General features: G+C 46.3%; 1 protein-coding gene across 3 annotated transcripts; it reads right to left on the reverse strand.

Annotated features, from left to right (window-relative positions):
- Positions 1-3,109: 3,109 nt before the first annotated feature.
- Positions 3,110-24,178, reverse strand: LOC147018220 (uncharacterized). Of its 3 annotated transcripts, none has more exons than XM_085897701.1 (3): positions 24,059-24,178; positions 23,265-23,344; positions 3,110-7,077 (listed from the first exon to the last, which is right to left on the reverse strand). In XM_085897701.1, the coding sequence occupies exon 3, from the start codon at positions 5,156-5,158 to the stop codon at positions 4,253-4,255; it is 906 nt and encodes a 301-aa protein (XP_085753827.1). In that variant the 5' UTR covers positions 5,159-7,077; positions 23,265-23,344; positions 24,059-24,178; the 3' UTR covers positions 3,110-4,252. The 3 variants fall into 3 exon arrangements, with proteins under 3 accessions (XP_085753827.1, XP_085753828.1, XP_085753829.1); XM_085897702.1 differs by having other exon boundaries at positions 24,036-24,150; XM_085897703.1 differs by lacking the exon at positions 24,059-24,178 and adding an exon at positions 23,967-23,985.
- Positions 24,179-25,252: the final 1,074 nt, after the last annotated feature.

The following is a 25,252-nucleotide window of genomic DNA, read 5'->3' on the forward strand; positions in this document are numbered from 1 at the left end:
TCGGAAATTTTAATCGTTTCTATTGAACGTGCTAAATCGCTCAAACCCCACTATTGAAAGTAGACACTTGCGCTCAACAATTGGATTTTTTTTTTTACACTCAACGACTTTTAAACGGTACCACTCAGCTATTTTCATTGTTTACAATGAACGATTTAAATTGCTGTCACTCGCCTTTGTTTTTTGACGCTGGGGTTTGGAAATTTGAAGCGTTTCTTCTGAACGTGTTGAAACGCTCAAACTCGACTATTTTAAATAGACGCTGCCGATGGACAATTGAAATCATAGCCAAGCTAGACATCGAAGTGAACATCCTCGTCATGCCGAAGAAAATTTGAAGAATGCTGCAAATAAGTGTCCTGGCCGTGGCCGTGGACGCTGACGCAAAGACGATCCATTATACCGACGTCTTTCAGCCTATGAGTAACTCAAAAGTAACGTCTGTCGATGTGTGGCAACGATCGCGTAACGTGCCAACAACACGTTAATCATAGGTTAGAAATAAGTTTCGGGTACGCGAAACATTACCTCGGCGTGTCTCAACTTATGATTAACTTACAAGTAGCATGTGTTGACGTCTGTCAACGATCGCAGACCGTGCATACAACTTGTGGCCAGCATAGCAGAACGTGTGAGTCATACGCCGGCATACGTCGTGAAATTTCAAGCATGAAAAAATTTGAGGACAACCAAAAAGTACAACGTTTAAAGCCAGCGTACAACGACGTATGGCAGTGTTTTTCAGCGTGCTCTCAATGTTATCAAAACTTACCTATAACGTATTCAACGTGTGCCAGCGTTTTAGAAAAAAAATTCAAAAATCGGCATAAGTTGGCTAAAACGTCAAGGTGTGACCGGGCCTTTACACCTGAGCTCATTTACAATTGCTATTATAAGGGGCATGGACACTTATCCAACCAAGATATTCTAGTTTTGTATATAAAGGTAGAAAAATTTAAAAGGGGGTGTCAATTTTCTAAAGGCACTGTGGATATATATATATATATATATATATATATATATATATATATATATATATATATATATATATATATATATATATATATATATATATATATATATATATATATATATATATATATATATATATTTCGGCACACCCCTTTCTTTGTTCCACCATCAGATTTTTGTTACTACATGAAATGAAACAAGCTTTGACATATATAGGAATGATATTATTGTCTTCCTTAAGAGGCCCCTCAAAATTTGTTTTGATGATTATGGTAGTTAAGTCTTATTATTATTATTATTATATTATATATATTCAGATTTGGGCACGCCCCTTTTTTGTTCCACCATCAGATTTTTGTTACTGCATGAAATGAAGCAAGCTTTGACATATATAGTAATCTGATGGTGGAAAATCTGATGGTGGAACAAAAAAAGTTGGCTGCCGAAATATTAATATAGATGATATTATTGTCTTCCTTAAGAGGCCCCTCAAAATTAGTTTTGATGATTATGGTAGTTAAACAGTTCATGTTCTCCATTTGCAAAATGGGAGGAATTATTGCACAAAAAGAAATAAAAATGTTTCCCATTTTTTAGAGGACCACGAAGATGAGTTCGTAAAACCTTTTGTAGAGCATGTTATTATCACTATACGCCATAGTAAATTGCTCATGTTATTGAGCTGTCAATAAGCTATCAATCATAGACATATAATAAACTCACTTGAGTATTCATATCTCTATTTCAATGCGTAATATCAAGCGGTACCTTCATGATGACCTAATAAAACCGGTCTCGATGTCCGTCCCTCCGTATATCTGTTCACAATCAAACCGATCGTGATGCATTTTACAGCTTTCCGAGAGCTTTGGAGAGATTACCTACACTCCCGCACGGTGCTGTTTTTATTATTCCTACTGCACTTCATTAGAACATGGATCGTGGATGGATGCGCAGATCCCAGGAGAACAACTATAGCTGTACAGAACATTTCATATTATCAATGGATAAAAATAATATTTAATTTATATTATAATAAAATGTTTATTTAAAATATCTTCAAATTGTGAGTTTTTAGTTTGTTGTGAAATATTAGGTCCTTGGGTCTCCGCATGGTGGAGTACAGGCTTAAGTCGTACTTCTGTTTACTACCGTAGAAAATCACAGAACCATCCGATCGACATGCTGTTAACAGTTTCAGAATCAGCTAAAATCTACAAGATATGAATATGTACACGAAACTGATCCAGACTTTTGGATTACTTTAAAGTAGAGTGCCCTATAATTTTAATGCGCTCTATGGATCCTCTGGAACTCACGAATGGTACACATTGTGTAGTCACTAAATTACGTGGTAATGTCATCGAAGTGGAGCTACTGCGGGACAGTCGAAGGGGAAAACCTGAATGATAATCAATGGATAAAAATGATGCAATATATTGTTTAAAATACATTCATGCTATTTGTCTTTTGCCATATGTTGCCAGTGATGCCTGTCCAATGCATCACTCTCCAGGTTCCTATCATCGCCACCGCATTACTCTCCAGGTTCCTATCCTGATCACTTCTATAAACTCACCATAATCTCTGTTACCTACAAACATCTCTATCCTCACAACTAACATTCACCAAGTTATCTTTACTCTCCTGTCACTGTCATCCCTGCCATCTCACAAGTTTCCCACAACTAAACACATAGGCTTGGTGTTGGCTAAATGGTTAAGGTGTCTGGTTCAAGATGTTGGGGTCTTGAGTTCAAGGCCATGTAGGGCCATTTAAATAACATCAGGTGGATTGACTCAGAGCTTATCATCCTTCCATGGTCAGCAAAATGAGTATCAGGTTACTGGTAACAGGGGCACTGTATCAGAAGCATAGCCACGCTTCCAGAAAACGATGCATCCAAGCAGCCGCAGGCTGCAAACGAATAAATAAAACCAGACACGTCTCACGCACACAGTGTGATGGCTCCACATTCCGATGCCCTTTTCAAATTGCACTACTTGTACAGAAATAACAGCCGTGCAACAAGAAAAGGGCACAGGCACGTGGAAGTTGGAAAAACAAGGAAAACACACACACACAAAAAACTCAAACAACTTTCAGAAGGAATAAAGTTTAAAAGCCATATTCATGCTTTTCGGGAAACAAGGTAAATTTATTTAAGCAAAACTATAATAACAACGGTCATGGTGATCGTTCTGCAGCCTTTGTGTGGAACAATTCCTCGAAACATTGTTGATAGGGGAGTGCATGGACATTGGCAGGGCTGGGACGTAGTTCGGGTATGGATGGGTTCGGGTGAGAGTGGTGATCGTGGACGTGTGTGAGAGGTTCCAGTCGAAAGCTGAATGCGTTGTCGGTTTCATGCCTCACCCTGCAACAGTGGTCACTTTTCCCTCCAAAAAAGGAAAATACAATTAAAAAAAAATATATATATATATTCGTGTGTAGATATGGATTTTAAAAAACCAAACAAAAAAAATATATATTCGTGTGTAGATATGGATTAAAAAAAATAAATTATATATATATATATATATATATTAGGGTGGTCCAAAAAAATGAAATTCAAAAATATCATCGTGGTACCCTCCAATGTTTTTCATTTTACCATGAATATCATTATTTTAAAATATCTTTGGAATCAAACAATATTAAAAGGTGGCTCAATGCATTTGAAAAGTTCAATTTTAATGCCTAAAACTATTAAAATAGTACAATGGTGTCAAGTACAAATATAATCATAGAATCATAAGTACATTATCGGCTAGTCATGAAACTGTAACCATAAGGCGATTTTCATGTTATTGCTATCATTACAAATGTTACAAAAGGTTTTATGGGTGCGACAAAGCAGTGATTGATGCTAATTGGACGAATACCTGTTATAGCTACTATGATATAATAAACAGAAATCTAACATACAGTAAGAAGACTATTAAAATATAACTGGCCATTCTGGCAACCATGAAAAATCTTAATTTGGTCACTGGTCATTAGCAAGATTACATAATAGAACATATTCAGACAGTCTTAAGGACTGATTTATTTTGAATGGGAAACTATGATCGATGCTGAGAGACCACCTGCAGCAAATACTGCTTCTGATCCTCATTCTTTGTGGTGGTGTCATTGAAATCTTGTATGAGTTTCACACCCCTTTCTGCTTCATCATTGACTACTCTCAAACTGTCAACACATTTTTTAGTAGCTTGATACTGTACAGAGACCCCCCATTGTTCAGGATCATTTAATATTAGAAATTCATACGGCCGTTTCAGGATTTCAAAAAAAACCGCAGAGTTGAAGCACTAACAATGTCAGCAAGAGTGATGGCAGATATATCACTGGATGGAATATCTACACGTTTTGGAGAAAGTGCAGAACCTGGTTTCTCCAGAGCAATCACCATATTCCTCTTAGTTGAATAATTTGTGTTATTATCAAAAAATGAAAGTGCTACTAACTCTTCACTCAGGTACCATAGATGTCTCAAGAGAGCTTTCTTGGCAACCTCAGAAACAGAACCATTCACATTTTTGTAATTAGTTATATCTTTCAGTAAGTTTAGATCATTTGGTGGAGCAACGGAAGCGATTGGGAAAGTCGTCCATGCTTTTGTGTACAGAAGACAGATGAACATGCAAAGATCTCTCAATCCCTTCTCCTCTCTTGCTGTCAGTTTAAACTGTCCTTTGAACATCCATACTTTGATGGCATATAAGGCTTTTGCCATCCATCTGGCTCTGTGGACTGCCCCTGGTGCCATAATATGTATACCTCGTGGTGGTATCCCACCCAGAAAAATAATAGTGAGCTCCAACAGTTCACGGAAATCGTCTCTAGGCTGTTTAGATGACTGAAGCACCCCTGTTGCAAACTGAATTATGTCATTCTTTAGGGATTCATGATCTTGTAGAATTTTAGAACATTGCTGGTCATGAAGCGCATTTGCATATTGCTGCTTGTCAAATGATGACCATTTCTTCTTAAACCGCTGAAAGAGTCCAATGTCTGGCCCAGACGAAGGGCCCATACAACACTTGAATACGTCAGCAAGAATAATTTCATGTCCATGATGTCTGCAGGCAACATATAACAGTCCTTTCCCTAGTTTGTCTTCAAGTAGAAGGCAAGCCCCAGATAGTCTCTCTGTGTTTGCGGCTGTTGTGTCGAAACACATACAAGCAATTTGGTGCTGAAGATTCCAGTCTTGAATAGTTTTCAGCACTGTATCAGAAACGGTTTTACCAGTCCCATCATGTTTTTGGTACCCCAAGAAGCTTGTCCACACCACAACCTGATACTAAGACTGCTGTTCTGTCCACATTGTCTTCCCCTGATATGTCTGGCAAAATTTTTCCATCCCAGTGTATTATTAAAGGTAGATCATCAGGGATATTAAATTGCTCCTTTATTCTCGCGGCTTCTTTGGATCTGTTGTCAATCCTTGTTCTTCTAATATACGAGCGGCTGAGTGTTACTTGGTCTATGTTATGGCCAGCACTCTCCATTGCTGCAGTGAGAACAAACATCGCTTTTCGGTCACTTATATTTGTCCTGTCCAGAGCAGTTGCCAGCTTTGGTGTCACAGTCACTACGTGCTTAGACTGAGGGCTCTTTACAGTGGGAGGCGTGTTTAAAGCATTATGTTTGAATTCTTCATCACTGTCTTTTTTACAGCGCATGCGCTGTATATAATTGCACCGAGTTTGAAATGTCCCCGGCGTCTACCACGTCTCCGGTGTCCCCCCCCCCCCCACGTGCCTCAAGACAGCCAATGACGGCCGTCCGGTAGATGCAGTGCGTAACCTCAACGGAAATGGCGACAGTTGACGGAAATACCCGAGTACTTCAATGGAAATTTGTGAAACTAATGTGTTATATATGTGAAAACCATTTAATTTATTGCTTGACAGAAAAAAAACGAAGAAACGCGCCCCTCTCATGTACGAACGAACGAAAGACGTCATTTCTGCCCACAATCGCATTTCGCGCCGAAAGACTTCATTTCCGCCCACCATCGCCGAATGCTGAAAGCTAAGTTTTTCTTATGCGATCATACTTTTGCGGTTCCCTGCCACGCTGAATCGAACGATTTCATTCCTTCTCTTATATATAAAGGAGCTCATCACAATAATAACAAGATTTTTACATTTCAAATATTAAGTACGTTTTTTAATTGTTTTTCAACTGAAAAAGCATAAATTGCATATTTTAACATTAGTGTACTCATTTGCTTCACCACACGCACTGTATTGAAGGATTTCACTTGTTATTGCTTTCATCATCATTATAATCACGAGACTCACTAGTCACTACTTACATCAGCTGGTAGTGTTCTTTCCTGTAACTTTCGCTTCTCCTCCTTATCAGTTTTTGTCTGTTCTGTTATCTTTCTATTCAATTTTCTCTCTTCTTTTTTGGCCAGCTTAATATCTCGTCCACTCATATATCCATTCCTTTCATTTCTCTGATTAGTCAAAAAGGCCTTGTCTTCGGGAATCTGGATAAGTGTCATAGCATTAGCATGAGCTATATCAAACAATTTATCAATTTCTTCTTCGAATGTTATTTCGTTTGCGCGTTGAGTTTTGGTTTGTCTCTTTTCATTTTTCAGAAATTTTTTTTCCATCTAAGAAACAAGTTCTCCAGTCTTTCAATAGTTGTAGGAATACGAGCCATATCCCACATCTTCGAAACCTCTCGTACAGCAAACCTTGCACTTTCCCTTACTGTCATGTTTTCACTTTTATGCTTGTGGAAGAACAAAGATAACACTTGTCATGAAGTAGGTAGCTTCATTCCACAGATCTTTTCATCTACATAACCTATCAGTTTGATATAGGTTTGCTTTCTAGTCTCAGGCCCAGAAGTGGATTCAGAGTTTGAATTACATGAAGCCATTGTGGACAATGAGTATTGAGTAATTTGTCCTCTTTACAGTATTACACAAACCCAAGTTCTCAAATGAAATCAAGCGGTATATTGTATTTCATGAATATTTATGCAGTATAGAATGGTTGTTGACCATGGTGGCAAACCAATCCTCGGCTGTTCCAGATCGTGCATCATAGTACTTGAAAAAGGCTTATGTGATTCCTGCAAATAGACAAAATATTCAAAATGAGTGTCATGACAATACAAATTTACTTCTCTGACAGGACTTTTAGTTGATTTCGTTGAAATTATATTTTCATCACAAAAATGCTTTAAATAACCATACCAGGCACATGCTCGTATAATGTGCAATATGGCAAAATTTCATTGTTGATGAGCCACCTTTTAAAATTGTCTTAGGAAGCTGAAACTTGACATGATTTATCAGTATGATCAAATGAACAAAATTGGGGTGGAGGGGGGGGGGTACCACTAACAGAATGCTGAACTTTTTTTTTAACCCTATATATTTGGACCACCCGAATATATATATATATATTTATATATATATATATATATATATATATATATATATATATATATATATATATTCGTGTGTAGATATGGATTAAAAAAAAATATATATATATATATATATATTCGTGTGTAGTAGATATGGATTAAACCCCCCCACCCAAAAAAAAAAAAAAATTCGTGTAGATATGGATTAAAAAATATATATATGTATATATATATATATATATATATATATATATATATATATATATATATATATATATTCGTGTGTAGATATGGATTACAAAAAACACCAAACAAAAAAAATAAATATATATATATATATTCGTGTGTAGATATCCCTGTGTCGTAAGAGGCGACCAGGGTTGCGTCAGGAAGGGCATCCGGCGTAAAACATGTGCCAAATCACTATGCAGATCATACGCATGATGCGCTGTGGCTACCCCTAACGGGAGCAGCCGAAAGAAGAAGATATTCGTGTGTAGATATGGATTAAAAAAAAAAAAATATATATATATATTTTTTTTTTTAATCCATATCAACACGAATACATTTTTTGGGGGTTTTTTTTTTAATCCATATCTACACACAAATATATATATATATATATATATATATATATACATATATATATATATACATATACATACATACAGTGGACTAGGCGCAAGTCGTCACCATCAGGACCGAGAAAAAAAAGTGACGACTTACGCGTATGCGAACATTGATGATGACTGTGGGGTGAAGGATGAAGTCGCGCGTGGCCTGGACACATATGTGTGAGAGCCGGCTATTGTACCAAAAGGAAAACACAATCCTCGCGGCATAGGTGGGGCTGAGTTGGTGAGTTGGAAAGTGATCAAGCAAAGATGGAATTCATGAATCAGTTTATCAAAAGTAAAGATAATGAACAACTCTGTAAGACAACTCGTATACCATCGGTGATGGTATGGTGCCAAATTACATGACACAAATCATCGTGGTGATGATTACCACTCAATGCCTATGTGTAAGTGAGTGCGGTAATGTACAAAACAAGCCAATATAAAACCATGATCGGACCTCAACACTAAGCTCGATCGATCCTTTACTTCTTCGCGAAGTAATCCGTTATGTTTGACTGCCTCAAACTCTTGGGCATCTGGTGCATGAGAAAGGATTCAAACCGGTCATTGTATTCCATGATGTTGGCTGGGCAATCCTCCACCGAAAGACAGTATCGGCCGAATATTTGGCCGAAACCGAATATTTGGCTGAGCCGACATTTGCCGAAACCAGATGATGAGCGCGTCATCGACATCTTCAAAGGACACACATTTCACATTTCACACTTCCCACCAGCCTCACGATCTTCTCCACTTGTCCAAATATCTTGCCCTTATTCTTCAAGATATCGTTCAATGTCTGCCGTTTGATGTCCAACTTCTCAGCTATGTCTGTTTTCTTCATCAGTGGATTTGCCTCGCAAAACTGGATAATGTCGTATTTTTCTTGGTAGGTTTTAGTTGTAAGCTTACGCTTAGTCGCCATTGTCCTACCTGCAGTGCGATCAACGTGTGTACGCAGTTATAAATAGCCTATCACTGGCGGTGTACACCAATGAGCGAGCATCACGATTCCATGAAATTGGGCTTCTCATGAGGCAGCAGTTCCGTGTGATGAGTTAGGAGTGGTAATTTACTTGAGTTTCCATTACGTGGGAATGGACAACATCTGACGACTTAGACGAAGTGACGACTTAGAGAGGGATGACCCTTTATTCAAAGGGATTTAACATGAGATAAATTCGGGACTTTTTGATGCTGCCGACTTAGGCGAAGTGACGAGTTACACGCTGCCGACTTACACCTAGTCTACTGTATGTATATATATATATATATATATATATATATATATATATATATATATATATATTGTTGTGGTTACCAGATTCGCAAACCACCATTCAGGTCCCTTAGGTGAGGTATCTCGGTAAGTACATGTGTAGTTAGGCCCAAACCCGTTGTCTAGTGGGAATACATGTCATTTATACGTGCTGCGACTCTTCAGGATAGCCGTTTTTCTTTTACTATCTTTATTTTGGACCAATCGCCACCATCACAACCACAACATCAACCACCGACCACAACCACCGCTTCACCACAACCGCCACGACCTTTGCCGTCACAACTCGCCACCATCGCATCACCGTCATCTCGCGCCACTCATGGGCACCGATGCTGGACTCGTGTAGGGCGCACGTTGAACAGCGTGTACAAAATCACGGATTTTCTGCTTCAAAAACGGATCCAAAACGACACACGCCCACTTTTTGCCGTCCAATCGGTGAGCGAGGGCGATGGCCCGCCCCCAGGGCGATCGATATATGCAAATTTGTGGATCAAAAAGCCTTCACGCCCACTTTTTGTCGGGCCAATGGGGAGCGAGTTGAAAGGTCAAAGGGAGGGGGTCAAAGGCGAAGTTACGGGGGGATAAAAGGACGGTGTTCGTCAGTCAAAGGAGTAGTAACAGTCGGAACGAGGAAGTAAGAAGTCGGAACGAGGAAGAAGGGAGTCGTAAAGGTCGGAACGAGGCGAAGGAGAGTCGGAACGGAGGGGACGAGCTGTGGAGAGGCGGCGAGTCGGACGAAGGGTGCTCGCGTCGTGCAAGGAGCTGCGCGCCCGAGGGAGGCCGGCAGCGCGACCTGGCCGAGGTGGAGACGCTCGTCGCACATAATAAAGATCCTCTATACCCCGAGCATCAGCAACCCCCCTCCTGTTCCCCCCGCGCTGAGATAGTGCGACCAAGGGGGCCCCGTTCCCACCCCCCTGCCAGGCACTGTCCACGAGGCCCGCGGGTTGCGGGGCCATCGCCGCTCCGCGTCTCATCACCAGACGGGTAGGCCCGACCTGGTCTCGGCCCCAGGCCTACCTCATTCTTGAGGGTATTTCTTTTCCTTGGTTTTGGGTATGTGTTGTCGGCGCCGTCTGTGAAGTAGAATTGTATAAGTGTTGCCGTGTGCTCGGTAGTCGGAATTAGCTCTGCACTGTTTTCACTTTTATGTTTGCTTTTTGTGTAAATGGAATTGTGTTTTCTTTTTTTGTGTGCATTTGGTGGAATTGTATTTGTGTGCTTCCCGTGTGCCGAGAATAAATGTGCTTTATTGCTGAACTGTTCTCCCGCTTCGCTTCGTCTTTTTCCCCATTGAGCCCCCATCTTGCTTCACGTGAAGGGTTGGTAGTGGGCTGAGTACGCCCGATAATTAATCGAACCGTCGAGGTCGACGATAACACCGCTCGGTTATTCTGATAGTACGGAACGGGTCGCTTAAGTGGCCCGTGTCCGAAGTCGACCTGCGGCGAGGTGCGATCGCCCGGTCTACCCTCCGCGTGGGTACTTAGGTAGTTCGAATTTGGCGAGCAACCCTATCCCACGCGGGGGCTGATTGGCTCGATCGCGGTGAGACCGAAAGGTCCACCCGTGACTGGTTCCCGGCGTTAGTCCGAGAGGGTCACGACTGGATTGTCCGTCCGGTGGGCGACGCGCCGCGATTCGAGTTACGTGGCCGTCGCACGCCGGCGGGCGCGAAGACCGCAACAATATATATATATATATATATATATATATATATATATATATATATATATATATATATATATATATATATATATGTTGTTATGGTTGTCGAAATTCGCAAACCACCATTCAGGTCCCGTAGGTGAGATATCTCTGTAAGTACATGTGCAGTTAGCCCAAACCCGTTGTATAGAGGGAATTTATGTGATCCATCTGGGCTGTGACGCTTTGAGTTTGCCATTTTTTCTGTTCTATCTTTTATTTCAAACAAACAGCATCTCAACAACCACGCCATCCCCACCACAGCGCCAACCACACTACAACCACACCACCTCCACCATCAACGCTACCACATCTTCGCCACTCGCTATTCAGTAGGCCCTGTGCGGTTACGATCTCCGGGAACAAACAAAAACCAACAACTATGCTCGGGGGTTTTCCCGCCTGTTTTTCCCGTCGAGGTTCTCCGAGCTCGGTGTGGAGGAGGGGCGATGCAGGGGTCAAAGGTGAGAAAGGGTGGGGGCCTCTTTTTGGGGGAATAATTCCCTGGCTCTGGGCCAAGACTGGCTCCCCCGGCCCCCGCACGGCGCGGGTGGAGGGAAAGCGAGAGGTCACGCCCCCCTTCGAGAGGCTTCTCCAAGAAGCTCGAAGGGAGGCGGGGCCGAAAACGGGGTGGAGCGAAGGGCGGAGCCCCGCGCTACAAAAGGCGGACAGGACGGACCTTGGGTTGTCGTTGGTTGTTGGGTTGGTTGGTCGAGGGTTGGTCTTCATGGTCGTCTTCTGGCTTGAGTCGCGAGCTTGTGGTTCCTGCCTTGCTTCTTTGACCCGTGCGCGAGCGCGGAAAACAGTGCCGGACAAGCCCCGTCCGGTTCCCCGAAACCCCGTCCGTACAGTCGAGCGGACCACACGAGCGACACGCGGCACGAGCTCGCGGAGCACGCCGGAGGGGCTCGGAGTTGCGGTCGCAGAAGGAGGACTCGACGCGATCAGGGAAGTCGCACTTCCATTTTCTTTTGGAGTTTGGTGTAAACGTGTGTGTGTGTTGGCGCCAGTCTGGTGAAGTAAAACTGTTAAGTGTTGCCGTGTGCTCGCGTAGTCGGTCGTAGCTCTGCATTGTTGTTGTTGTTTTAAATTGCTTTATGTGCATTGTTTCGCTGTATATGTGTGCTCTCCGTGTGCCGCGGAATAAATGTGCATTATGTTGAACTGTTTTCCCATTTCGCTTCGTCTTTTCTTTAATTGAATCTCCATCTTGCTTCACGTAACGGGTTCGTCGTGGGCTTAATACGCCCGATAATTAATCGGAACTGTCGAGGCCGACGATAACACCGCTCGGTTATCCCGATAGCACGGAACGGATCGCTAAAGCGGCCCGTGTCCGGAGTCGACCTGCGGCGAGGTGCGATCGCCCGGTCTACCATCCGCGTGGGTACTTAGGTAGGTCGAGTTTGGCGAACAACCCTATCCCACGCGGGGGGCCGATTGGCATGATTGTGGTGAGGCCGAAAGGCCCACCCGTGACTAGCTCCTGGCGTTAGTCCGAGAGGGTCACGACAGAATTGTCCGTCCGGTGGGCGACGTGCCGCGATTCGAGTCACGTGGCCGATCGCACGCCGGCGGGCGCAAATTCGCAACAATATATATATATATATATATATATATATATATATATATATATATATATATATATATATATATATATATATATATATATATATTATTCGTGTGTAGATATGGATTAAAAAAAACCCCAAAAAATATATATATTCGTGTGTAGATATGGATTAAAAAAAACCCCCAAAATATATATATATATATATATACAATTCCAGCAATCTGTGTGTGTGTGTGTGTGTGTGTGTGTGTGTGTGTGTGTGTGTGTGTGACCGCTATTTCTCGACAACCTCTGGTCCGATCTATTTGAAACTTGCCAGGTATATTGCTGGGGACCTGAGGATGTGCCTTTTCAAGGTTTGATATTAATCGGACAAGTGCTTCCCAAGTTATGGCCATTTATTTACCAAACCAATGGGAAGACACGTTGTTGCGTGGGCATGGCCGATGGGGAAGGGAAACACAGCCACGTTCCCCATTACGGGTTACAACGTACGGGCTTCCGGAGAGTGATGACCGTGTATTCTAATAATTTCTCGATTTCTTATGCGCATTTATAGATAAACACAATGGCCCAAGTTATGATCGTTTTCATATTAGAAGGTGTATAAATTTCGGGAACATCAGAGTGCTGGTATGCTCCGAACCAGGAAGTAAATTTTTTCTCTTCTCTTCTTGTTTTTCCTTGTCACGACATTGCGAAAAGGTAAAATACGTTGGCACTAATTGAATAATTGGGTATTAAAAATAAATTGCGAATAATCGTAACTGCGAATAATATCGAACTTCCGGGTCACGCACGTACGGGCACGTGAGAGCGAAGAAACGGCCTGTGTGGTTTATTTATTATTATTTTTTATGGGCACGTACTAGTAAATATATTGTTGTGGTTACCAGATTCGCAAACCACCATTCAGGTCCCTTAGGTGAGGTATCTCGGTAAGTGCATGTGTAGTTAGGCCCAAACCCGTTGTCTAGTGGGAATACATGTCATTTATACGTGCTGCGACTCTTCAGGATAGCCGTTTTTCTTTTACTATCTTTATTTTGGACCAATCGCCATCACCACAACCACAACATCAACCACCGACCACAACCACCGCTTCACCACAACCGCCACGACCTTCACGCACACCTCACAACCGTAGCATCGCCACCGTTCTTGCCCCGCTGTGGGTACCGGTGTTGGACTCATGCAGAACGCGTGTCGAACAGCGTGTACAAAATCACGGATTTTCTGCTTCAAAAACGGATCAAAAACGACACACGCCCACTTTTTGCCGTCCAATCGGTGAGCGAGGGGCGATTTGGCCCCGCCCCCAGGGCGATCGATATATGCAAATTTGTGGATCAAAAAGCCTTCACGCCCACTTTTTCTCGGGCCAATGGGGAGCGAGGTGAAAGGTCAAAGGGAGGGGGTCAAAGGCGAAGTTACGGGGGGATAAAAGGACGGTGTTCGTCAGTCAGAACGAGGGAGAGTCGCGAAGGAGTCAGAGGTCGGAGTCAGCAAAAAGGGAACGAAGAGTCAGAAGAGAGTCGCAAACAAGAACGGGTCGGAGAGTCAAGAAGAGGAGAGTCGGAAGCAGAGGGTCAAGACTTCGCGGGCGGTGGAGCTGCTCGTCGTGTGCGTTGGAGTCGGAACGGAGGGGACGGAGCTGTGGAAAGGCGGCGACACCAGACGAGGGGGTGCTCGCGTCGTGCAGGAAGCTGCACCCGAGGGAGGCCGACAGCGCGACCTGGCCGAGGTGGAGACGCTCGTCGCACATAATAAAGATCCTCTATACCCCGAGCATCAGCAACCCCCTCCTGTTTCCCCCCGCGCTGAGATAGTGCGACAAAGGGGGCCCCTTTTCCCACCCCCTGCCAGGCACTGTCCACGAGGCCCGCGGGTTGCGGGGCCATCGCCGCTCCGCGTCTCATCACCAGACGGGTAGGCCCGACCCGGTCTCAGCCCCAGGCCTACCTCATTCTTGGGGGATTTCTTTTCCTTGGTTTTGGGTATGTGTTGTCGGCGCCGTCTGTGAAGTAGAATTGTATAAGTGTTGCCGTGTGCTCGGTAGTCGGTATTAGCTCTGCACTGTTTTTTTCACTTTTATGTTTGCTTTTTGTGTAAATGGAATTGTGTTTTCTTTTTTTTGTGTGCATTTGGTGGAATTGTATTTGTGTGCTTTCCGTGTGCCGAGAATAAATGTGCTTTATTGTTGAACTGTTTCCCGCTTCGCTTCGTCTTTTCCTCCATTGAATCCCCATCTTGCTTCACGTAAAGGGTTGGTAGTGGGCTGAATACGCCCGATAATTAATCGAACCGTCGAGGTCGACGATAACACCGCTCGGTTATTCTGATAGTACGGAACGGGTCGCTTAAGTGGCCCGTGTCCGAAGTCGACCTGCGGCGAGGTGCGATCGCCCGGTCTACCCTCCGCGTGGGTACTTAGGTAGTTCGAATTTGGCGAGCAACCCTATCCCACGCGGGGGCTGATTGGCTCGATCGCGGTGAGACCGAAAGGTCCACCCGTGACTGGTTCCCGGCGTTAGTCCGAGAGGGTCACGACTGGATTGTCCGTCCGGTGGGCGACGTGCCGCGATTCGAGTTACGTGGCCGTCGCACGCCGGCGGGCGCGAAAACCGCAACACTGGTGTCAGGTCGTGCGATACAAATTCAAATTCATCGCCCTCCTCGCGGCACTGGTATCGGAGAACAGGAAAACGGGCTCTCCTGTCTCCGGCTAAATTCACGGGAATCGGTCCAGGGGTGAGAGAAGCGACCCCCGATTCCCTCCAAATTACGAGCGAGCGAAATTAACCCTTCACGAGAAGCAAGATGGCGTCTCAAGGCGAGCGGGTGCCGGGTGGATTAGGTATGTGTAACAGTAATGTAGAATCCATGGCTCAGGACGAGATCACCGTGCAAGAGAAACCCGTACCAGAAGGTTGGGAAAGGCATCGATGCCGTTCATCTGGTCGGTTTTTTTATTATAACCCCACCGCTAAATGTAGTCAGTGGGAGTGGCCAGGGCAGGTGACGATACAGCACGTTATGGAACTCGTGCAGAGCATAAATGACAAACTGGATTACAGGAATGCCGAAATGAAAGAAAGGAACAACGAAATGAAGAGAAATACGCAACAAATGGAAAATAAAAAATTGGATGGAAACGCACTCGAAGCGAAAAACCAAATGAAAGAAATGCGGGGTGAGATGCAGAGCATGGGCATAGGCCTGCAGGCAGGCATTATGGCAATGGCGAGGAGCGAAACGCGGACCACGGGCGAGAAAATGGCGCTGCCACGTGCTGGGACGAACGAGCTGGGGGGGAGTGCAACGGCTGTCAGACCCGCGGTCGGGGCGGGCGAGAAAATAATTCGGGAGACGTGTAAGACGAGACACGAGGTAAAGAAGGTATTAGAAAAATTAAAAGAAAGCCAGGAGGAGACAGAGGAGGGATTGAAGGTCGAAACGGTGGAGTGTGAGAAAAGACTTCAAGACATGACGAAGAGAGTTGATAAGCTGGGACTGGAGGGAAAAACGGAGACAGAGGAACTGGGAAGACGGGTAGAAAACCACAAGCGCAAGCCGGAAGAACAGTTCGAAGCCAAAGCAAGGTCGGAGGGTGCGGAGATGAGAAAAGAATTGGAAAAGAAAGTTTCTGAGTTACAGAAACACCAAAACAAAGAGAGGGAACTACAAAACGAACTGAGAGTGTTAAAAGAGGAAAGGAAGAGAACGGAAAATGAAACTTTAAGAAACCACACTGTACAGATCGAACAGCTGGAAGCGAAGGCCAGACTAAAGAATGAGGAAAAAGAAAGAGTAATGAAGGAAGAACGAATGAGACAGGAGAAAGAAATCAGTCAGTTGAAAGAAATGACGAGATTGCAGAAGGAGGAACAAGAAAGACAGTGGAATAGAAAACTGAAAGAGTATGAATTTGAAACTGAACGACAAAAGGAAAAAAATAGGTTTGAATACGAGGAGAAAGTAAAGGAGCAAGGAATGAAGCAGGAAGGAGAAATCAGGAGATTGAAGGACACAACGAGATTGGAGAGGGAAGAACGAGAGGAACAATGGAATAGAAAACAAAAAGAACATGAATCTGAGGTTGACCAATTGAAAGAAAAGCTGAGGCTGGAGTACGAGATGGACAAAGAACAGCGAATGAAACACAAACAGGAGATTAACCAAATGAAGAAAACCATGAAACTGGAGAAGGAAGGACAGGAGAGGAAACGAAGAAGAGTAATTAGACAGCAGCAAATGAAACACAAAAAGGAGATTAACCAAATGAAGCAAACCATGAAACTGGAGAAGGAAGGACAGGAGAGGAAACGAGGAAGAGTCGTGAGAGAACAGCGAATGAAACACAGGAAGGAAATGAGCCAATTGAAAGAAACGATGAGATTGGAAAACAAAGAGCAGGAGGAACAGTGGGAGAGAAAACAACAACTATATGAGTGTGAAATTGAACAACTAAAACGGAGGGAGAACGAACAGCTAATGGGGCTCAGAGAGAAAGAACGACTCAGATGGGAAAGGAAAAGGAACCAGGAAGAGACAGAAAAAAGGAACCAGGAGAGAAAATGTATAGAGACACGGGAGACAGACAAAATAGAGGAAAGACTACACGATAAAGACGGGGTAAGTGACGCACACACACACACGGAGGTAGTGGAGGATAATGGGGGTGAGCTGGCGGACTGGGTGGGGACCCAGTGCGAGCAGCGGGATGGCCTCCTCCAGGAACGAGGGGAGGGAGTATGCCCCCTTGAGGCGAGTCACGACCAGGTGAGTTCGGTCGTGTTTTGCGAGGTTGAGGGGACGAGTGCTGTGGACGGGTGCACGGAGAGCTTGGGGGGTATAGAGGCCCCGGAGACCCTTGTGGGGATACGAATCCCCAGTGTAGTTGTCCCTGTGTGTGTGGTGCAAGGCGTGAGTGCGTCCCCGTGTGTGGAAGCGACCCCGTGTGTGAGTGGTGTGGTGGCGATGGTGCTGGAGTGCGTGCTTCCCAGCACGCCGTGTTTGGATGAGGCACCGTGTGTGGATGAGGAACCGTGTGTGGAAGAGGCCGTGTGTGTGAGTGAAACGGCCAGTATGAGTGAGGAACCGCGGGTGAGTGCCCCCGCGTGCATGAGTGAGGGACGTTGTGTGGAAGAGACCGCGTGTGTGAGTGTCGCCGTGTGTATGAGTGAGGTACCGCGGGTGAGTGCCCCCGCGTGTGTGGATGAGGCACGGTGTGAGAGTAGTGAGGCACGCGTGAGTGAACGGCCGTGTGCAAGGTCGCTGTGTGCAAGGGAGACCGTGTGTGTGAGAGAGCGGTATGTGAGGGAGATGTCGGTTGGCATGCGGGAGCACGCAGCCGCATCTCCCGGTGTGAATGTGATGGTGTGGACTGTGTGCGTCGTAACACGCAGGTGTGCGTGGGTGGAATGGAGACGACGACGGCGACAGAGGAGAGAAAGCCGGGTAGCGGCTGTAGCTGTTTCGAGGACCGTGCCGGGTTCACCCAGCAGTGAGCGCGCGGTTCGTGCTGTGCAACGCACGAGACCACCACGTGCTCGCTTGCGAGAGTGAAGTCCCGGTCCGGAAACGCACGCGGTGGATTTGCCGATCCCGCGGACGGACAAAGTTTAGGCAGGTAAATGGATTTGGACCGGACGGGTTCTCCACGCGATCGTGTGTGTTCAGCTCCAACGGGCAAAGCACATGTGTTCGCGTGGGAAACCCCTCGAGACGTGGGGCTTGTGTTTTTTTTTGCGCACGGTGACGTCATGGCTGCACGTGTGGTTGGAATCCGGCAGGAGGGGTATCTCTGCCGGATGGCACCGTCCAAGGAGGGACGAGGAACACGTGCAGCCGCATGACGTCACGGACAGGTGCAAAGTGCGCGAGCTCTGAGTTGCCGCGCAGGTGCTGCGCATGAAAAAAAAATAAAAAAAAATAAAAAGCAAGCCTCACTTTCGGGTGCACAGGATTCCCGGGCAAGGGGTGGAAGACCCCCTTACCAGGGCACAGGATGGAAACTAGTTAGGGGGAAGGGTTAGCTTAGTTAGACCGACTTCATGGGGCAGGGGTAAGTCCTCATGGAGTCCGTGGAATGGATGAGGTAGAGGGATTGTAGCCAGATTTAGGTTGGGAAATAAAATGGGATTATTTTGGAGACAGAGACAGACTTTGGATGTGTCGAGGGGACGTAGTTTAGCTACGTAGTGTTAAAAGGAACGTGCTATAGTTTAAGGGACGACGTGGGAGCACGAGTTAGTTAGGGGATGTAGTTAGAAGGATGGCAGAGTTCAGTGGTGTGTGTGTTGAAGAGTTGGTGAGTTGTGAGGCATGTGCTTGGTGAGTGAGTGAGGCCAGCGGGTCTGTGTGTGTGGAGCGAATGGGGAATGCATGGTGCGATGAGTGATTGGGGGGAGGAGTGACTCCCGCCCAAGGGACCCCGGGGTCAGTGTAGATTGAGTCAGTTGGGTTAGTCAAATTGAAAAATGGAGGTCGTTTTGCTGTTGGTGGGAAAGTAGGCTCGAGACCCATTTGGAGGGGTGCAGGAGCCTTGTTGACGGGCTTGGGAGCGTGGCTGCGAAAGGTGAGTATCGCTGAGTGGGTACCCCGGGCACCAGGCTAGTCGGCCGCGGTAGGCCATGGGCCCATGGGGGGCCGGGATAGAGTAGTGGGCACGGGTGCGCCTGCTTGGTGCGGGGGCCCGGGGCGCCATTAGCCGCGTGGGCAGTGCAGTGGGCACGGGTGACCCTCGGAAAGGGGCCCGGGAGGCCGGCCTGCCACGTGTGCGTTTCAGGGGAGGTGCCATGGGGGGCACTCCCCGGTGTTAGGGAGCTGGTAGGCTCGGAGGCAGTGTAGTGCCCGGGGGTGCCATAGCGGGAGATTCGGCAGAGGGTCGTGCCTGCCAAAGGGAGCCACGTGTCCCAGCCAGGAGACCGTGTGAGGGCACGGAGAGAAAATTGGGGGGCGAGGCCCGAAATTGTGAGGACACCAACACAGGCGACGGGAATCTGGGTTGTTAGAACCAATAGTTTAAGCGAGAGGCGCTTGTTGAAGCCCCGGGGTAGTTTAACAGTTAAATGGATAGGGTAGATTAGGAAGTGTACCCCTCCGCACCATCCATCCCCTCGCTGTCGTTGTGGGCCGCTGGACCCACTTTGGTTATAGATCGCCGAACTCTGGGGAGGCCATTCTGAGGCTTCGGTGGGCCTCGACACAGGACGTTAGCTCTCCCTTGTTCCCCTCCGGGAAGGGAACGTAGGGGTTGGGAGTAGGCTAGGTGACAGGATAGGTTAGCCGAACAAGGACGATAAAGGGGGTTAGGGGACGATTTATAGTGGGGAAGTAAAAATAAAAACAACAAAAAAATAAGTTGGGGCTAAATTGGGGTTTGACAAATTAAGGGAGTGGGTATGTACAGTGACAGGCAAAGGCGATAGGTTGGGAGGGAGACGGGTAGGTAGGTCCGAGCCCGCCTTCCAAGTGGCCAGCACCACCGCACTCCCTCCACCAACCTCCACTGAACGGTAAAAGCTGGCCAGCTTCATCTGCTGGCTGTGTGCTGCAAGGCCTGTGCCGGCCCACTTCGTCTGCCGGCTGGCTGTTTTTTTCTTCAAGGCCTGTGCCGGCCAGTTCATCTGCTGGCTGTTTTTCTTCGAGGCCTGTGCCGGCCTGGTTCTGCGGGCTGAGTTTGCCTGCAGCGGCCTTCTTCTGCGGGCTGTGTTTGCCTGCTGCCTTTGCCATGCCATGCCCACTGCCCACGTTCACCAGCCCCGTTCAATTTTTGCTTTGCCCCCCCCTGTTCATTTCCATGTGCGCCAGGATCAGCAAGGCAACAGTTTGCAAGCTGCGAGAACTGCCCTGTTGGCAGCTACAACACGGGCCTGCAGTGGCAGCCCGTGCACCGTGTTTGCGTTCATGCATCCATTCGTTGTGCTCATTGCGTGTGCCACTTGAGCTGGCACGGAGACTGCGTGCAGCCCAAGCACCGTTGTTGTTCACTGAGTTCAGTTCAAAAGGGAAGGCCTTGGACTGCGTGTGAGCAGCCAGCCACGTTCCCTGTCACCTGCATTGTTTGAGCCAGAGACTGCATGCGGGCAGCCTGGCTCCCTGCTAACTGCTTTTTCTTTGCAGAGTTCAATGATCCTGGGCCATGGTTTAGTGTAAAATTTGTAAGTTAAGGTTAAGATGTACTGTACATATGAGTGCGCCCCCGGCATGTATGTCTTAGCGCCGGCAATTTTATTTAAGTCGTCCGTGTGAGTGAGTTTGTTTAGGTAGTTACGCAGCCCTCAGGTTATTTATTTTGGGGACACGAATACCATGAATGTCGCACTCAGGGATCCGTAGGTAAAATGTACTAGGGGAAAACTACACATGATGGCACACGAAAATTTGACGACTCGGGACGAGTCTGTAAAAAGGGAAGGGGGTAGTGTTGTGGTTACCAGATTCGCAAACCACCATTCAGGTCCCTTAGGTGAGGTATCTCGGTAAGTGCATGTGTAGTTAGGCCCAAACCCGTTGTCTAGTGGGAATACATGTCATTTATACGTGCTGCGACTCTTCAGGATAGCCGTTTTTCTTTTACTATCTTTATTTTGGACCAATCGCCATCACCACAACCACAACATCAACCACCGACCACAACCACCGCTTCACCACAACCGCCACGACCTTCACGCACACCTCACAACCGTAGCATCGCCACCGTTCTTGCCCCGCTGTGGGTACCGGTGTTGGACTCATGCAGAACGCGTGTCGAACAGCGTGTACAAAATCACGGATTTTCTGCTTCAAAAACGGATCAAAAACGACACACGCCCACTTTTTGCCGTCCAATCGGTGAGCGAGGGGCGATTTGGCCCCGCCCCCAGGGCGATCGATATATGCAAATTTGTGGATCAAAAAGCCTTCACGCCCACTTTTTCTCGGGCCAATGGGGAGCGAGGTGAAAGGTCAAAGGGAGGGGGTCAAAGGCGAAGTTACGGGGGGGATAAAAGGACGGTGTTCGTCAGTCAGAACGAGGGAGAGTCGCGAAGGAGTCAGAGGTCGGAGTCAGCAAAAAGGGAACGAAGAGTCAGAAGAGAGTCGCAAACAAGAACGGGTCGGAGAGTCAAGAAGAGGAGAGTCGGAAGCAGAGGGTCAAGACTTCGCGGGCGGTGGAGCTGCTCGTCGTGTGCGTTGGAGTCGGAACGGAGGGGACGGAGCTGTGGAAAGGCGGCGACACCAGACGAGGGGGTGCTCGCGTCGTGCAGGAAGCTGCACCCGAGGGAGGCCGACAGCGCGACCTGGCCGAGGTGGAGACGCTCGTCGCACATAATAAAGATCCTCTATACCCCGAGCATCAGCAACCCCCTCCTGTTTCCCCCCGCGCTGAGATAGTGCGACAAAGGGGGCCCCTTTTCCCACCCCCTGCCAGGCACTGTCCACGAGGCCCGCGGGTTGCGGGGCCATCGCCGCTCCGCGTCTCATCACCAGACGGGTAGGCCCGACCCGGTCTCGGCCCCAGGCCTACCTCATTCTTGGGGGATTTCTTTTCCTTGGTTTTGGGTATGTGTTGTCGGCGCCGTCTGTGAAGTAGAATTGTATAAGTGTTGCCGTGTGCTCGGTAGTCGGTATTAGCTCTGCACTGTTTTTTTCACTTTTATGTTTGCTTTTTGTGTAAATGGAATTGTGTTTTCTTTTTTTTGTGTGCATTTGGTGGAATTGTATTTGTGTGCTTCCCGTGTGCCGAGAATAAATGTGCTTTATTGTTGAACTGTTTCCCGCTTCGCTTCGTCTTTTCCTCCATTGAATCCCCATCTTGCTTCACGTAAAGGGTTGGTAGTGGGCTGAATACGCCCGATAATTAATCGAACCATCGAGGTCGACGATAACACCGCTCGGTTATTCTGATAGTACGGAACGGGTCGCTTAAGTGGCCCGTGTCCGAAGTCGACCTGCGGCGAGGTGCGATCGCCCGGTCTACCCTCCGCGTGGGTACTTAGGTAGTTCGAATTTGGCGAGCAACCCTATCCCACGCGGGGGCTGATTGGCTCGATCGCGGTGAGACCGAAAGGTCCACCCGTGACTGGTTCCCGGCGTTAGTCCGAGAGGGTCACGACTGGATTGTCCGTCCGGTGGGCGACATGCCGCGATTCGAGTTACGTGGCCGTCGCACGCCGGCGGGCGCGAAAACCGCAACAATATATTCGTGTGTAGATATGGATTAAAAAAAAAAACCCCAAAAATATATATATATATATAGATATGGATTAAAAAATATATATATATATATAGATATGGATTAAAAAAAAAATATATATATATATTCGTGTGTAGATCTTTCGGCTGCTCCCGTTCGGGGTCGCCACAGTGGATCATCCATTTGATCCGCATACTGATTTGGCACACGTTTTACGCCGGATGCCCTTCCTGACGCAACCCTGGTCGCCTCTTACGACACAGGGATAATATATTCGTGTGTAGATTTCGATTAAAAAAAAAAACCAAAAGAAATATATATATATATATATATTCGTGTGTCGATATGGATTAAAAAAAAAACCAAACAAAAAAAAAAAAACTCGTCATGTTCCTGTTCCAATCCCCTCCTCCTCCTCTCCCCCTTTTCTGCAATTCAGTAAATTAACCGATTCTGGTTTAATGTGGTGCTGACTGCTGATATAGCGCAGACATGATGGACCGAATGGCCTCGTCTCGTAACCTGGAAGAATTAAGATTAATGGTCTCTCTCTCTCCATTGGACGGTGTATAAGCTTGACGCCGTCAGAAGCAGCATCACTCCTGTAAGACACGAGCAAACCGCAATGAGAAGTCACAGAGTAAAAGTGCGGAGATCGATGCATACGAGAACCAAAAATCCAAAATATTACTTTCAATTAATGGAATTGATATTATAAAAAGGGGAGAAAATAAATACATGAGGTAAATAAGACTCGAGGGACCACCGAGAACAGAAATCAGTTTCAAGGTTCCGATCAAAGGAAGGATTCACCGAACGAGCCACAATCTCAAACTCCATTTCTCTGGTAAATGTGAAAGTACAAAGAAAACCCGAAACATTTCGAAATGAAAAAACATATTTTAAAATATTTGGACGATAGACATTAAAAAAAAAAGCTCGAATCCAAACCAATTCGCCAATTTGAAAATGTAATTAACGAAACGAAGATAAAAGATAAAACCTCAAACTTGAGAGAAATATTTTTGCTCGGCTGTGGGTTCAAAAAAAAAAAGAAGAAAAAAAAGTGAAAAACAGACGAGGGAGAAATAAAAATACACAGCAAATTAAATAAATCTCTTCAGCCCCGCCCCGCGCCTCTTCCCCGAGAAAAGGCGCGAAAATCGGCGCCTGCGAAGGCACGAGATCGACATCGAATTTTAAAAATATTTTTCCCAGATGCACCGAGATATTTTCAGCGACGCAGTTGTTGTTCCGATCCGTCTCGTTGACTTTCCACCGAAAAAAAATTACTTTTCTCCGACGTCTTCCCTCACCGGAGAAGGAGAGCGCCCGAAGGAAATCCTCCATGTTCCGTGCAATAACGCCTCACCCCATTGGCTCACAGATCACCGCACCACTCCAACGCCAATGCTAAATGGTTGATATCCTGCCAGCTGCGCCGACGTAGTTCTTCCCCATTGGCTCTTGCGCTCGCTGCTCCTCTTAACGATGATTCTTATTGGCTGAAGTAATGCTCGCGTTGTGAAGTGCTTTCTGATTGGTTGACTTGCGTCTCCGATTGCTTTCTCCCCTCAGTTATTGGGGTTTGTTTGGTTCCAAAGCGGTGCGTCATTGGCTGAGATTGATATGGCGCATCGTGGAATGAAGTTTTAACCCAACAGCACATACATACATATATATACATATACATTTTCTGAACTGTTCCAGTAACGATACAATATCGATGAATTTTTCCCACATGAATATGATGCAAGTTAAATACAATCCAAAGTCGACTTTAGGAGTATGACGACTCATTTGGACAAGACGCCGACAAAGGCCCAACACGAACATCACGAATTCAGGGGACAAGGCACATCCGTCGTTTCCTGCACACAAAGTTAACACGTCTTGTGTAAAACATCAAGGTTCATGGAAGAGTGGGGGCGATCGAGGGGTTTCAGTGCCCATGATGCAGTGCTCTGGCGCCATGTTGGTTGGCAGGCTAAACACGACCTGACTGGGCCAAATAATGAACGTGAGTACGTGACCTCCCATTGGAGGAAGTCAGAATGACGAGATAGATGTGTTATGTTGTGGAGCGACTGATGCTGTGGTTGCTGGGGAAGCGATGTCAACCAGCATAGAGGTGCGCACGGCATTATGGGAAAACTGAAAACCCTCGAAACCTGGACAACACCAAGGAGGGAATGAACGAACAGGGAAGGAAGGTGGAGTTCATGGGGGTATAAATGATATGGGGAGGGGGGGGAGTAGCATTCTGTGCACTACATTAGATGGTGGACAGGATGCTTAAAGTCTTGGAGGGGGGGATTGAACGGCTGTTCGCAGGTGATTCCACAAATTGGGGGAAATAGCAACAATGGAGGTGAGGGGGTATGAGAACTAGACTTCCAGGTTTAGAGCTCATTCAGACCAAGAACATCGTTTTAAAATCCAACAATTGTTATCATTTATTCAATAGTGACGGCTATTCCTGACGTGTACATGTACATTTAAAGGTGAAG

The sequence above is a fragment of the Eptatretus burgeri genome, chromosome 10 (assembly GCF_056783735.1).
Source record: "Eptatretus burgeri isolate ZD-2024b chromosome 10, Ebu_testis_v1, whole genome shotgun sequence".
NCBI classification, from domain to species: Eukaryota; Metazoa; Chordata; class Myxini; order Myxiniformes; family Myxinidae; genus Eptatretus; species Eptatretus burgeri.